This window comes from Cebidichthys violaceus, unplaced genomic scaffold, assembly GCF_023349555.1.
Source record: "Cebidichthys violaceus isolate CVI_PGR_0920_01 unplaced genomic scaffold, fCebVio1.0.p SCAF_1, whole genome shotgun sequence".
NCBI lineage: Eukaryota > Metazoa > Chordata > Actinopteri > Perciformes > Stichaeidae > Cebidichthys > Cebidichthys violaceus.
The window spans coordinates 14317911-14333269 of NW_027176262.1; the positions used below are offsets into that span (position 1 = coordinate 14317911).

The following is a 15359-nucleotide window of genomic DNA, read 5'->3' on the forward strand; positions in this document are numbered from 1 at the left end:
TATCTAGCTCTAACTTCTTATTAAAGGTACTTATTTTTTTTTTACTAATAATTGTTATTTCTACTGTGAAACCTCCTCATTTTCACTGGAATATAACCCAACACAGACCCCTTTAGCTTTCATCATATCAATCAGTTTGTCTCTGTACTCCCTGCACAGGTAGATGTAAAGAAGAGGGTCCAGGCAGGTATTCGTGGTAGAAATCCACAGGACTAATTTATGGATTATCATGACCCACAATTGATCGCAGACATCAATGTCAAATATTTCATATAGTGTGAATGGAACACGCATCACGTGGAGGGGCACAAAACACACAAAAAACACAAGAAGGATCAGGAAGACTCGTAGCTTGGTCTTCTTCTTTCCATCGCTGTTGTTGCTCCCAGAGTTTCTGAAGGACTGCAGGACTTTCAGGGTGATGCAGATGTAGCAAAACACAATCACTATGCTAACAAGCCAGAAAAGACTCTCCATAGATAACACCACAAACTTGTGAAAAGTCACACCAGCTGGACTTTTCAGGGACATACAGAAATCTCCTGTTACATTAACAGGATCCTGGTCTGTTAGAATGAAAGTTGGGATGACTGTACCGCCAAATAACACCACCCAAACCGAGGAGGACATTACAAGACTGAAGACCACATTTTGTCCCAACACCATTCCGTATGGTCTAACAATTTTGAAGAAGCGGTCAAGGCTGATAAGACCCATCAAAGCGATACTTGTGTACAAACAGCAGTAGAAAAGGACAGTGGAGTAACGGCAAGTGAACACCCTTAACTCAAGAGAGGCTCCAGGTAGCATGCTAGCTGCCATCGGCAGGAGTGTCAGCGTCATGAAGAGGTCAGCCACCACCAGGTTTTTGAGATACACTATGAAGGTAGAGGTGGACCTGAGGTGCAAAGACACCCATGCGGCTACCCCGTTTAACAGTAACGCAATGGGGAACAACAATAAGTAAAGGCACGAGATGGCCAGATCTACGGTCGCATGGCTAGAAGAAGCACAATCAGAGGAGAAGGATTCTGTGTTTTTGGACATCATCATGCAATCTGAAATAAAAAAAAACATACAGTCATCAAAGAGAAACTCAACATGCTTTGTCCTTCTAATTCTGAATTGGTTTACACCTGTGAACAGCTCGTGGGATGGGAATAGCAGACCAGACCCATCCCCATTTTTTGCTTTTGATTCATATATCTTAACTACGTTTTAACAAATTTGAAAGTGAAACGTTCAGATTTTATCAAGAGTGCATTGGCATGAATTTAGTAATGTGAGAAAATAACATCCAGTTTTAGGGAAGAGGGGTTTCTGAGTAAATGATGACGATGAGGTGAGGACCAGAGGGCTGAGTTTCACTGGAATTGGCCCCTGCCTACGACTCGTTTGAGACTACTACTGGACCTAATTTGCATTTGTCATTATAGTTTAAAAGACAATTTGTTACTATGATTTGGTTTTGAATGCTCAACCTGAGGATTTGAATGCATTCTGGATGCAGAACCTGACACTGCCACCTTTGACACTGACTGAAGGAAGTTATGCAATTGTAGGATTTGTTTTCACCATGCCAAAAACAAAAGCAAAAAACTGGATTTTATTATTTTTTAGATCAAATTTACATATAGAACTACACAATAGCTACCAACTTTTAGAGACTGCTATGGAGTCACAGTCCCTTCTGTACAATAGATCTTAGTTGCTTCAAAGCTTCTTTAATGTGTCTGCTTCTCTTAGTTTAATATTTAATATTTGTAATCTTCAACTCATGTGTATTTAGTGTGTACATTTTGTGTTTTCTGTGTTAAATTTAGATATTACGAGTGGATATAATGTAAAGAGAATGGGCTATGACAGCAATAATAACTACCTGGTTTAACAGTGGCAAAATAACAAAACAAGTACTGATTTTAATGGATCTGAAAGAGAAAGATAAATTATAGCTTTTTAGCAATACACGTTCCTCTTATGACAGTAACATTTTATGTGACTGTTATTTTACTCCTCTAATTATTACAAATACTACAAAACTGCTTATTTTTAAGAATTTTCTCCCCCTCAACATTTTGAGAAAGTTCAACCACAGTTGATTAAATCATATCAAAGTGATAACACAGAATATACTTGTAATCAATTAGAAAGCTTGATTTCTTCAATCACCTCTCAATTTAATCTGTAAAAAAACACTTTTTTCTTGAAAAAGTTGTGAAAAAAAACATAATATTAATTCACTCACCAGCAATGTTTATGTCCGTCACTCCACACTGTGAAGCCTGGGAGATGAACACCTTCACAAGATATTTTACCAAAGTGTGTCAGCCTTTTCAAACAGAAAGATGCAAATCCATGAACAATGAGAGCTGCTGTGGGGGGGACAGAGGATTCAAATATCATAGATTGTGGTAAGCTATGTGTTTTCTGTCTTTAAACATCCAATCATGTTTACTTTATTTCTACTGCTCTCAACATTGAAAGATGTGATGAAAGCCCCCATTTTTTTTTTAACAGTGAAATAGTGATCATTTAGTAGCGATGTAGCTTGTGTTCATTATCTTCTTTTACCTCATTCGTGCCCACGGTGGATTTATACATTTGACAATAGCAAGTTCAAATATTAATGCAACAGTGCATTTTTTCCTCTAAGTATTTTCCCAGCAAGAAGTAGATACTGTAAGTGAACTGAATCATATATTGTTATGATATGATGTATGTTATATATTATGGCTGAGTAAGCAATATGGGGTTTGATATTTGGCTTTGTGAAGAGCACCAACCTCATAATATTGCACAAATCACACACACAACACATAATGAAAGCATCATGTTGTCTTTATTTCCTTAATTGTTGTTTCTTTATGCATTTCTGTAAAAGTGGTAGTTCCCAGTCTTTTAGCTGTGCGGTTTTAACAGAAGGCACACAACCCAGTCATTTGGAAAGCCCCCCATATTCCGAAGAAATACTTACTTACTTATATAGATGGAGATCATTGTTAGCAGCAAAACTAGAATAAATCACTAATGTCTGCAGACGTAACAGTTTGACACATTTGCCTGCTATATGATTATCCTGAAAAATCAATGCTAACACAGCTAAACAGCATGTACATGCAACAATAAAAGATCACTGTGTATTGACAGGAGATTATTTCTCAGACTTGTTGTACAGGTAAACTATTTTAGAGGAAGCCTGTGGATGTAGATTCATTTTCAGTTTGTGAATTAATGCATCACATTTCTGCTTTTCAAGATGTTGAAAACAGAAGAGGATCTTTGTGTTGCAATTAAGTGGAACAGAGAACTGAAAGAACAGCAAAGACAACATGCCAGCGTCGGTTCTTCAGCTTTGACACAGTTAAACCGACAGCCGCACATTATTTCGTCTTTGTGGCAATATTGTTGTCATCATTACAGAATGTGTACATTCAGATAAGTCTTCATCATGTCCAGTGGTTTTATGCACAGACAGAAGAGTCTTTCAGAGCGGTGCTGCCTGAATCTGTGTCTGACCCTCTCCCTGTTAGCCTGCTACAGGAACCAGGAGGCAGCTGCAGGATTTTGAACAGTTTGGCCCTGAAGGACTTACAGAGGAAGAAGTAGATGAGAGGGTCCAGAAGAGAGTTTAAGGATGAGAGGAAGAGCGTACTTTCCTTCAACTGAAAAAAGAAGAGTTTGAGTTTACAGTCAAAGAGAACCCCTCGGGTCTGGCTCATGGTGTACGGCACACGGGCAAAGTGAAACGGCACAAAGCACACAAAGAACACAGCCAGAACCAGGAATACGTTTGCATTCATTTTTTTTTTGGCCTGGTGGGGTTTCCGAGTTGATGCCCCACCTGGTGCTCGACATATAGTCCCTCCACTGCTGCGGGCCTGAGTGCGGGCGTAGGATTTGTACAGCTCTTTGGTGATTAGAATGTAGCATACTATCACAGTCACCAGGTTGCCCCAGAAAATAACTTGACAGACGTGATTTACCACCTCATGCCAGTACAACCCAGCCGCTGTCTTCAGGTCACTGCACTTGAAATATGAAGACTTTGGGGTCTTACATGTCAGGATCACATTGGGCAGACAGATAACCAGCAGAAAGGTCCATATGGCTCCTGAAAGGAGTTTGCGACGGGCCAAGCGGGCCGCATTAGTCCCCCTGAAGGGCTTGAGGGTCTTTCTGCAGCGATCTATGCTGATGAGGCCGAAGAAGAGGATGCTGATATACATGGTGAGGTAGAAGAGCACTGAGGAGACTCGACACACAAATATACGCAGCCCAGTGGAAGCCATGTTGGAGTCTGATAACACCTGCCGAAACACAACAGTTTCATGTAAAAGACTGAACACTAAGCACTAAAAATTCAAGCAGAACAGTATATTTTATTTACAAGTTTCTAATTAACCACTATTTATAAATTCATTGTAACTAATGACTTTGTTTTTGGTAATTGCTGTATTGCTCAATTAAAAGTCAATAATTAGAACACAAGTTGCTAAATAGTGAGAAATCTCTCACAGGACACTTACTTTATCTTTTTAGCAGCAGGGCATTTGGTGCACAATCAATTTATTAATTGATCATCAACATTAACAATAGCAGAATGGATGAATTATTGAAAAAAACCCACTTCTTAACATTTACAACTGCAGATGACTTACATAGTTTTGCTAATGGCTTATAGAGTTGAAAAACTTCTGACCCTTAATAAATGACAATTATCCTATAACTTAAAAATGTATGTTTAATACCCCTTATTAATTAGCTATTAACATTCATAACTACAGACTTGATGCCTTATCAGAAATTGAGAAACTCATGACTTAATAAATGACTCTTCACAACCCAGCAACCAAAATGATGCTCTTATGAATGAACTATTACTAATTTATTAGAAATAATTTAATAACCATTACTAAAGCCATTAGTTACAACTTAGATAGAATGTAAAGTCAAAATGTGCCTTATAAGTTAAACCACACCTTGAAAGGGAAAGTAAAGGTCATGATGACATCTGCAACCACAATATTCTTCAGGTATATTATGAAGTGAGACTTCGATGGGATGCGAAAAAACACCCACACAGCCACGCCGTTGAGTGAAAGCCCCAGCAGGAAGAGACAGGAGTAGAGAACAGGGAAAACCACCGTCTTCAAAACATTGTCCCGGGAGCAAGTGTTGTTGGTGTGGCTTTGATTGCCAGGGAAAAGGGGATATGTTGTATTTCCCTCCATGTTGTCTAAAAACAAGAGAGAGTTCTTCTTAAAAACAAAACAGAGAAAAAAGCCACTTGAACCTTGAAGTTAAGTCTGGTACGCTCATGAAAAAGTGAGTCCTTCATTACAGTTATGTTCAATTTGTGTTGAGGTGTGTCATAATATAAAAAACACCAAACAGTATAACATTATAAAGCATAATTTATAGCTGTTTCATTACATTTACACTAGTTTTCATGTCTTTATGTAAACGGTACATATCAACATTTGCTCAATATATAATTCATCCCGCTTTAATATAATAAATACAATTTAAGAATTGTAACTGACCTGTTAATTATGCTGATATGTCAGTGAAGTCAAATCAAAATCCCAGTGCAGTTCTTTGGTCCCTCTATCTTTTATATGTGATACTGTGACACTGATCATCTGTCTTGTCCAGACAGTTTCAATGTCTCAAACAAGTATGTGTGTGTGTGTGTGTGTGTGTGTGTGTGTGTGTGTGTGTGTGTGTGTGTGTATGTGTGTAGGGTAGTGATACTTAAGTCACAGGAAGACTTTCTCTTTTCCTTCCTATTTCTCCTTCCTGTCATGAGGAAAGGCTGAAGACAATTTTTTTTAGATCTATTTTAACTGGCACGAAGCCTTCAGCTTCAATTATTGTTCAATTACTGTATTAATTGACCCCAAAGGGCAATTAATGTGTAGCAGATAAACACAAAGTTAAACATACATACTACAAACAGCAACAAGGCACACACCTACTGCATCTAGCTAATTTTAAAGGCCACATTATCTTCTGGGTTATTGTTGCATACATGCTTTTATGATAGATGCTCTAGTATTGGCATGTTTTTTTGAGTAAAGCATTAGGAAATATGTGACCCCCCCCATTGTTCTTTTAAAATGTATTTCAAGCTAATGTGTTTTGTCTTACTCACTTCTTCTACTTTTGAAAGCATTATTTTGTAATCTGCACTTCTGCATTGTTTTACATGGTGTCTAAATACCCTTTATATTTATTTTTTTATGTTCGTATGTTATACTATACTCAAAGGCATTTACTTACATTTACTTACACTTACAACCTGAGTAAAATCATTTGGTCATCTTTGTTATTATTATTGGATGCATGCATTGCAATCAAACTAATTTGGTTAATTTGGTCATTTGGTTCGTTTAAACGTGCTGCATTTTGATGTGATGTGCTGATTCTAGATATTAAAAAACAGGGGAACTACCAAAGGTCAGGGTTATGCAAGACAAATGGATTTGTCACATAGAGAGTCATTGAAACACATTATTCTCTTTACAGCAAGCAAACACTCTCAACAGTCTCAGATGACCAACACAGATAAAGCATGAGACTTTTGATACGATACAACGCAAATATACAGCATTGAAACTTATGGCAGTAAAACCTTCTATTCCAAGGTGGAAAAAATATGAAACGGATTTTGGCAAATGCTGCACTGATCTAAAATGTTCCCCTTGCTCCCATTACCATTCCGATTTTTTACTTTTTGCCTTCCCAGGTCATGCTGGTTGTAACGTCTTCTATCAAGGGGTCTCTAAAACATGGTACGCATTGTGAAACAGACATTAGTTCCAATTCACAATTTAAAGTGTTTTCACACTCCGACCATCCTTTCTTGGAGACAGACCTGAAGTGAAGACAAAAGCAACTTTGTGTATGATATTGTAAAGACACACAGTGTACGTCATATCAACCATCACGGTGAGTGTAATATTGCTGCTGAAATGTGCCGGGAAAGTCAAGTTTTATGTTGCCTCAGTATACCGTATGGAGTATGACATCATGACATCATGAAGAAAAGCAATGTATGCTTAATTATTCTCCCAAAATATTACAGTAAACTGTAGGCAACATACAGGGACCAATTTCCTGCTGTTGTTGCTATATACTTCTCTACTCATCACATGACCTCGATGGCCTTCTGCCCTTACTTCTATTGAGTGCCAGCAGTTAACATGGCAATGCTGCAACTTCCTGTGTCTGGAGCAGGATTGGCAAAGTCAGCAGCATTCACTTCCTAAAGAAATGCTTATCTAAATGACTAGTCTGTACATTTGCATGCTCTTGTGGTGGTTGTCACATGTATAGCTCAGGCTAAATTTATTCCTATACACCTTACGTGAGGTCAATTTCCCAGTCCTCCATATTTACATGCAGTCATGTTTCCCACAGCTGTGATCTGCACATCTGGGTCTGATGAGGCCTGCGTCAAGCATGCACTGTCCTGGAAACAATTTCGGCACAAATGTCCACCTGGACTAGAACTGATTAGAATTTGATGGTCAAAGGATCACTGTCACCTCAAGGAACATGTTTTTGGCCATAACTCGATAATTCATATGCTGATTTTGACAAATTTACATGAATGTCAAAAGGATAAAATGATGACGTTGTTGAGATCTATCAGGAGTATGTTGGGTTATCAACAAATATGAAAACAAAACTATTGACATCAATGGAGTTATTAATATCAATAAGCTTATTAACAATTACTAATAATAACGGGGAACCACCCTGCCAACAGGGACCAATAACCAAATTATAAATTGAGTCTCAAAATTGCTGTTCACTCAAAATGTCCACAATCACACACAGTACCTACAGTACATGCACAGACTGCCACCAGCCAACAAATAAATTGCACACTGTCCATCGTACAACACACCTGTAGTCATCGTAATAGTGTACATAATATGTACAGTAAGAGTAGAGCAGCTTCATCAACATAGAATCATCATAGAATGTACATTCTAGACAGTTAAAATAAAAATCTGCTTTACAAGGGTTAGGCTCTGGCTAGCTTGCCATTTAGGGCTTTGATGGACAGGGGGACAAAGGAGTTCTTAGAGCGGTTGAGCCTGCCCTGGGGGAAAAGGCTGATAGTCAGGGTGGAAGACATGGGCGGGGTCTGAAATAATCTTCTGGGCCTGTCTGATGATAGTTTCATCAAAGACAGCCTGGAGTGTGAGATGCTGTCTGACTCCCATGATTTTCATGGCTCTTTGTGTTAGCCGGGTAATCTGGGCTTTCAGATGTACACTGAGGTTACCAAACCAGGCTGAGATGCCAAACCGCAGGATGCTCTCAGCCTACAAAGGAAGTGTAGCTGCTGTTGGACCCTAGTGCAGACATTTTCTACCTGAACACTCCATGTCAGTTTGTTGTCAATGTGTAAGCCCACGTATCTGTAAGAATCAACCAACCTGTGCTATGTTCTGGTCATGGATAACCACTGGTGAGTGGTCTCCAATGTATGACTCAGCGGTCCGTCTTCAGCGTTGCGCAATCAGCCTCTGTCTCGGCAGAGAGGGGGCTCTTCGGCGAAAAATGGAATTGTCTTCCTTTGGTTGTATACATTAATGATGGGAGAACTGGTCGTAGCAGTTATCCATTCCCTCCTGCAGGATCCAAAAACAAAAATATAAAAACAAAGTCTATGTTCGTCCAGCGAATTTGACTTATGACCGATAGGATTTCTTGAGAAGCAAACGGACCTCCTGGCACCAAGCGAGCTCGAACGGAAAGGGGCTGATTTGAAGCTTGCGCTTTGGTTTTATCAAATGCGTGTCCACAGGACATAAAAGCCCTTTTGGCCAATGAGGGACCAGTATTAAGTTTGGCTGGAACTCTGAGGTGTGGCACATTCCTTGGGCCCTGAGTGTCCTATCTATGAGGATCAGGCCTTTTGTTGAACACCAGGTCGGGGTATTTTCCTTTGTTTAAGTACACATGGTCAGAGTCCAACAAAGTGATGACATTCTGGACAGACATGGATGTAAACCGTAACTTGACTGGTTGGCATTCAACTGGTTGGCATTCAACTCAGAAGAGGTAATTCTAGAGTTCTCCTACCTCTTATATTGATTTTTATAATGTTCATGAATGATTTACACAAATGCATAATCAAATAGTGGGTGAATGCACCGTTGCAGACCCGCATGCAGACTCAGGGAAAGCTGCACTATATTCACACACACATACACACACACACACAAACACACACACACACACACACACACACACACACACACACACACAAACACACACACACACACACACACACACAGTAATCCTCGTCAGCTCCTTCTCGGATGGGCAGGGAGAAGGGAATGGGGGAAGGAAACTAAAAGAACATAACTGAGAATTGACTGAATTTCCATTTAATCCCCTCTAAGCCTCCCCAACACCCCCCTATGCTTTTTCTTCTCTGTAGCTGCACTACTATTCTCACCTCCCAGGTCATCCCTCGACCTTTAAGTCATCACTCTTACTTTCTACCAATCCCAGACCACAAGCCTGCTTTAAGACAGCTACCGACTTTTTCTCATTCTGTGGTGATGATGAAGCTGGAGAGTGAAGGGAGTAAAGGTAATAATCTCTCTGTGCGTGAGGTATTGCTATAAGTAGCCCTGCTTTGAGCAAAAATGCCTTGCCTTTAAGTGGCCTTTGGAGGGTCTGTTATCACAGCAGTAAGTGTGAGGTTTGAGGAAATGTAACAGAAATAAAGCTTGGTGTTTGAGGCCAAACATCAAGCTAATAACAGACACAGAGCTGTAACAGCTGTGGTCTGAAAAGCCTGGTTGATGCGGCTGAACTGTGACCCCTGAACTTTAGAAACTGTGGTTGATCATGTTGCCATCCTGACAGGAAGACGGAAGACAGGAAGTTCTTGCCACATAGAGAGAGAGAGAGAGAAAATTATATATATATATATATATATATATATATATATATATATATATATATATATATATATATATATATATATATCCAGGGTGGTCCTACCTTGTGGGTTGTTTGTGACTGTCTTTGTCTTTATGTTGAAATGTTTACATGTATACATATCCATTGGCAGGCACTAAAATTAGTTTCTACTAGCATATTCGAAATGTGTGGGCCACACTTTGTTTTGACAGTGTAAGGTTTCTTTGGCTACTGCTGCTGGTGTGTTGTTCTGTCTAGATTCCAGCAGGTCTGCCTCCCATATGGTTATCCACACCGACAAATCTAAAGCAGCTCATATGGAGGTGAGGAGAGAGATGGCTATAAAAAAAAAATAGTGAGAGCTACAGTATTTCTAGCTTTTATTGAGGATGAAACCACATTTGCTGTCATGCACCATTAGGGTGTAAAGCATCATTCCACGCTGATGATTAATGAAAATGTATTGAAATGGTTGATTCGTACTAGCTGTTAATTTTATTTCTTTTGGAGCTTTGTGAGGGCTCTAAATTGGTAGCTTCTGACTAAAGTACATTCCTTCATTTCTCATGAGCCCCATGTGTCCAGTATGGATGTGTTGACGTATTGCACCAAAACTGCACACACACACACACACACACACACACACACACACACACACACACACACACACACACACACGCACAGATCAGTGGGTCCAGCTGGCTCCTGGACTTTAGTTTCTACTGGTGAATAATGTTGTTGATTGATTCCATGAGCTCCAGTTTGTTGCTCACATCAATGTTTTCCTAGCAACTGCTTTTGTTTAAGTATTACAAATCATTGCTCATCTCTTGGGTCTGGCATATGCATCAATGACCTACTAAACACTACCTGGCTTACACAAGTGATGGTTTCACAAATGCACCTCTTAAGATTAACATAACATTTAATGGTAATTGTGTTTACCTTATGCATCCACGTTGAATACAAAATGTTGTCATTTTGAAAAAAAATTTAAGTTGCACTGTATTTTGAATCAATGTAATATGAAAAGTGTCCCACATCTATCACCCAATTGTACAGTTATCCTCAGGAGTTTTTCAATGTCTTTCCGCTTATTGTTTTGGTTTTACAGCCTATAACTTTGTTTTGGCTCACTATCAGTGCTCTCATCAGTCGTTTTTGGCTGAAGGAAGTAGCTCTTTTCAGCAAAAAAAATGTTAACCCACTGTACGCTAGCTGCCCAGCTCCAAATGTCAGACAGACAAACTTAGAGCCAGATAATTCCCTCAGGATTTGGAGGACACAAAAATAGAGCATTGGACAAACATTGGATTTAAATTTGTGAGATGGATAAAAACACGATTTCAAATGAATGCTAATGTTAATCTGTGTCTGTTAGATGTGTAACTAGGCAACTGTTTCCAAGCAAATTCACCATATCAACATCATAACATGAGCATATTTGTGTTAGCAGCATTTTATGCTTCCAAATAGCAAAAAAAAAATCTGTTTACACAGGTAAATAAATCTGTAATGTTGTGACAATTGTCATGGTAATTTGTGTGCGTATGCACTAACATTTTCCAGTGGCAAATCAACTCAAAGCACTACTACACAGTGGTGAGGCAATAAGATATCAGCTTGGTAATAGGGAAAAACTCCATCTGCGACTGCAATAAAACCAAAGAGGGAACTCTTGTCAGCATTCTTCTTTTAAATTCTCATCAGGGTGTTGATATTTGTTTGATACTCCCTCGCCCTGCTGCATGAGAAAGCAGGATGCAGAGCTATGGTATGAGAATTAGAAAAAAGGGGGACAACAGACACCTTTGAGAGGCTGGCCAGTCTGGGATACCAGGCATATTTGACAGGATATCTCTGTGTGCTCAGCAGAGACCTGTGTGCACATAGAGGGCAGTAGATAGGTCAAAGGACAGGGCAGAAAGTGTCAGCTTCAGTTGTTAACCACAATAGTGGGCAATATATGTTTAAAAAGGTAAATTTCATGTTCAAACAAGGAAAAAATGTGCTGCTGTTGATGCAAATGGCCTAAACATAAAACCTGCTTTCTTCATTTGCAACTAAGGGCTATGCCCTGCTTCTAAAAAGCCCTAAAAAAGTAATTTCTTACATGCTGGAAACACATGTGTGTTGCTTGAAACAAAGATATCCTGAACTTTTTCTGTTCACTAGATATAAAGTGATATGCCAGAAAACGAAGACTGAAAACTGCTCTAGGGAATATCTAGAGGAACTTTCATGATCCAAGTAACAAACATGACTTCAGTAGCAACCAGTAAACTCAAAGCAATGATGAGGGTCTGTTTTTCCTATGAAGTCATCGTGGTATCTGAGGTTGCTAGGTGCCATGAAGACATTTATGTAGAGCAGAAAAGCTGCAGCAGGTGGTTTAAATGATGTCATGTAAATTGATTGACTTCACTTGGTGTGAAACTAAACCTGTGAGTCTGTTTTCAAGTTTAACAGAGTGACGTAAGTGAGTCTGTTTTAGTCAATTGGACACTGGGGTATTTTCATCATAGATTTTCATATTTAAATCAGAAATGTTATTTAATCATTTGAGTCTTTTAGAATAACATGACAGATACCATGATTAGAGCTGATGATGCCATCTATTGGTTGCATTTCAGGATGACACAATGAAGGTTCATAATTGCTGATTTGACTGAGTATTATTATGAAGATGAAGTTGACAAACAAAATCTGAGTTGTCGCAGATCTTTACTTTGTTCTAGATATATAAAAGTTCAAAGTTTAAGTGTGAATATGTGAATAAATGGTTAATATATTGTAATTTAAAGTAAACAGATACTTAGATTGACAGCTACAGGTTACATATTTATAGCAGTAATGCAAAATATATTTCTACCAGAATGTCTCTCTAAAGTCTTTTTTTTTTTTTAGAGCTGTCAGACTCCTGCTGTCTCCTTTTTTATTCATGGGAGTTTAGTGTTTCCTCAGACGTGTTACAGCTCCTCCAGATTGCATCTAAATTACATATTGGCTTTACTTCAGAGATGGAAATTAATTTTCCAGAAGCACAGTAAAAGTGCTGACATTGAAAATGTATGAGTGAAGGAATGCTATTTGTGAACTCTTGACTATCTTTCACAACAGCCCTTCAACTTGAGCTTTGTCTTCTTGCACTGGAAACAATGAGATTTAAAAAGGAAATATGGGAAACCAGTCAAACAAAAAAAACAAACAGACAACCTCATTCCTACAACCAGGGGCACAGAGAGGAATATCAAATTGTTCCCTCATCTCAATAAAGATGTGGGCCTCAATGAAAGCTAATGTGGTGATGTTAAAGCTAAATTACATTAATACCAAGTTCCTAGTGAGGTTCTGCGTCTAGACGTTTCTTTACCTAAGCCTTCTTTACCAGCCTTCTGACTTGTATCAGTGACATTTGTGATGTGACATACATCTTTAATAATTCATCACTGAACCTGAAAAGTTTCCTGGAAAAGCTAAACCTGTCAGACAGGAACATCAACCTCTGCTGTAAAGTAGCAGTGCATGCCACATTATTGATGCAGCCTAATTGGGTGAGCTGCCTTGTTTAAAAGCTTTCCCCTCCTTTGGGACTCAATAAATTAGAAATGCTTTGATGTTTTTAGTTTGGTGCTTGTGTAACTGAAGTGAGGAAGGTTAGGTATATGGCAGTGGGCTCCACCAGTCCACCTGGTTATTCTCTGGGGACCAAAGGACCACATCTGCACTCGATCAGATCGGAGAACCCCCGCTGATGTACTTCCATTGCCCTTAGGACAGAGACTGAGGTTATATGGTCTCATCAAAAAGTGTATCCCAAGCCTTATAATATACATGTGTGCCATGTTGGATCTTTTTTGTTATTGCATTTATTAGAACCCTCTTACATTTGGGGGTTGCAGTATCAACTTACTGGAAGGTTTGGACAATTTATTGATAAAGTCAGTTGATTTATAAGTGGCCCTTTGCCCCGGAACCTGGCTGCTATACCTGGCTTAAGTACTTAAAGGCTCACTTTAACACTTTCTGGCAATATCTGAGGAAAAGAAAGGCCTTGAGAGCTTTCATCGAGTCTCACTGTAAATCAACTATTGCTTTAAATGCAATCGCAGGTGAAAGACGACAACTGATACCTGCTTACTTTCCTTTCCCTTACTGATGGCCAACGTATAAGCTCCCGCCATCAAAACTGAGTCCTTTCCTGAGAAGCACTGGTCCGAGAAACGTGGACCCACCATCACAGCATGACAAATCCTACCGAGAGAGGTGCAAATATGAATCTGTCTTATTTGTGGCTAGAAAATGGATGTGTGGATTCTGCAATGTTGGTGTGAAATTCTAGCATTGCCACAGGTACTGTACGAGCAAGCGTGTGTGTGCATCCACACGGCCGAGTGTGTAACGGAAAGAGATCCTTTGGTTGTTTGAAAAGACTTTCCCACCTATAGGTTTGGATAGCAGCAAAAATCAAGCAAGTGCTCCACTTCATTCTCCTGAGGACTTTACTTGTTGCCAAGTTTGCAGCATCAAAGAAATAAGACAGACTCTCTGAGCCAACAGAGAAGAACTCTCAGACTGCTGTTGGTCGGCTCCCAGCAGTCCTCTCTTGAGATCTCAGGTTCCATGTTCAGGCTGCTAGCATTCTAGTTTAAGTATGGAATTCATACCACAGACCAAAATATGTCTCACCCTTCCCTGGTTTCCCTCGTCTACCGACTCTGGGGACTTTTTCCTTCCTTTACAATTTTTCTCACTCAGCTCTAAGTTTTTTCTGTCATTGCTCATATGACAACACATATTGCACATTTAGCTTCATAAGTAGGTATGAATTCTTAAATAAGTTAAACTATATACAGTTTTCCTATAATGACAAAACAGTTCTATGTACCGAGCAATTTCCTTTTTAAATGTGCAGTAACTGATTTTTTGGCAACTTGTGGAAACACCGACATATTTTCACCTTTTGATATTGATATGGCGAATGTGATAGCATTCATTTGGAGACATGTTTCTAGCCACCTGGTGAAGTTAAGTCCATAATCACTCTCCTTTCACATCTATTTTTGTCCAGAAAGATACGTCAGCCAATATTAGCTTATAATAGATATATCAGTATTTTTTGAATATGTGTGTACATCAAAAACAATTACTATTTCCTGACATATTGTATCGGAACTCCAAAATCAATCAATATCAGTCTTGACCTGAACAATCCAGTATCATATTGAGAACCAATACTCACTGAAATATAAGGGGCTTTGCTGTATGAATTGTATATCTAAGATAAAAAAAAAATGAAAAGCTAGGGAAATATTCGTGAGACTTGTGTTTCAGCAGCTGAGAAGTGTGGTGGAAAATAATGTATTTCCTTATGAGAACTCAAAAGTATCTTAAGCTCTCTATCT

General features: G+C 39.0%; 1 protein-coding gene across 2 annotated transcripts; it reads right to left on the reverse strand.

The window, feature by feature from the left end:
- Window positions 1-2820: 2820 nt before the first annotated feature.
- LOC137873687 (P2Y purinoceptor 12-like) lies at window positions 2821-8758 on the reverse strand. Of its 2 annotated transcripts, none has more exons than XM_068712017.1 (3): window positions 8454-8758; window positions 4980-5236; window positions 2821-4307 (listed from the first exon to the last, which is right to left on the reverse strand). In XM_068712017.1, exons 2-3 carry the CDS (start codon window positions 5229-5231, stop codon window positions 3462-3464), a joined length of 1098 nt encoding a protein of 365 aa, XP_068568118.1. In that variant the 5' UTR covers window positions 5232-5236; window positions 8454-8758; the 3' UTR covers window positions 2821-3461. The 2 variants fall into 2 exon arrangements, with proteins under 2 accessions (XP_068568118.1, XP_068568110.1); XM_068712009.1 differs by lacking the exon at window positions 8454-8758 and adding an exon at window positions 5544-5744.
- Between the last annotated feature and the right edge of the window lie 6601 nt (window positions 8759-15359).

What these genes read in the sequence shown, in the direction of transcription:
- LOC137873687 (XM_068712017.1), bottom strand. Translation starts at nt 5,231, where the DNA reads ATGGAGGGAAATACAACATATCCCCTTTTCCCTGGCAATCAAAGCCAC. An exon ending in CCTTTACTTTCCCTTTCAAG is followed by an intron (nt 4,308 to 4,979) that starts GTGTGGTTTAAC and finishes GTGTTTCGGCAG; the next exon opens with GTGTTATCAGACTCCAACAT.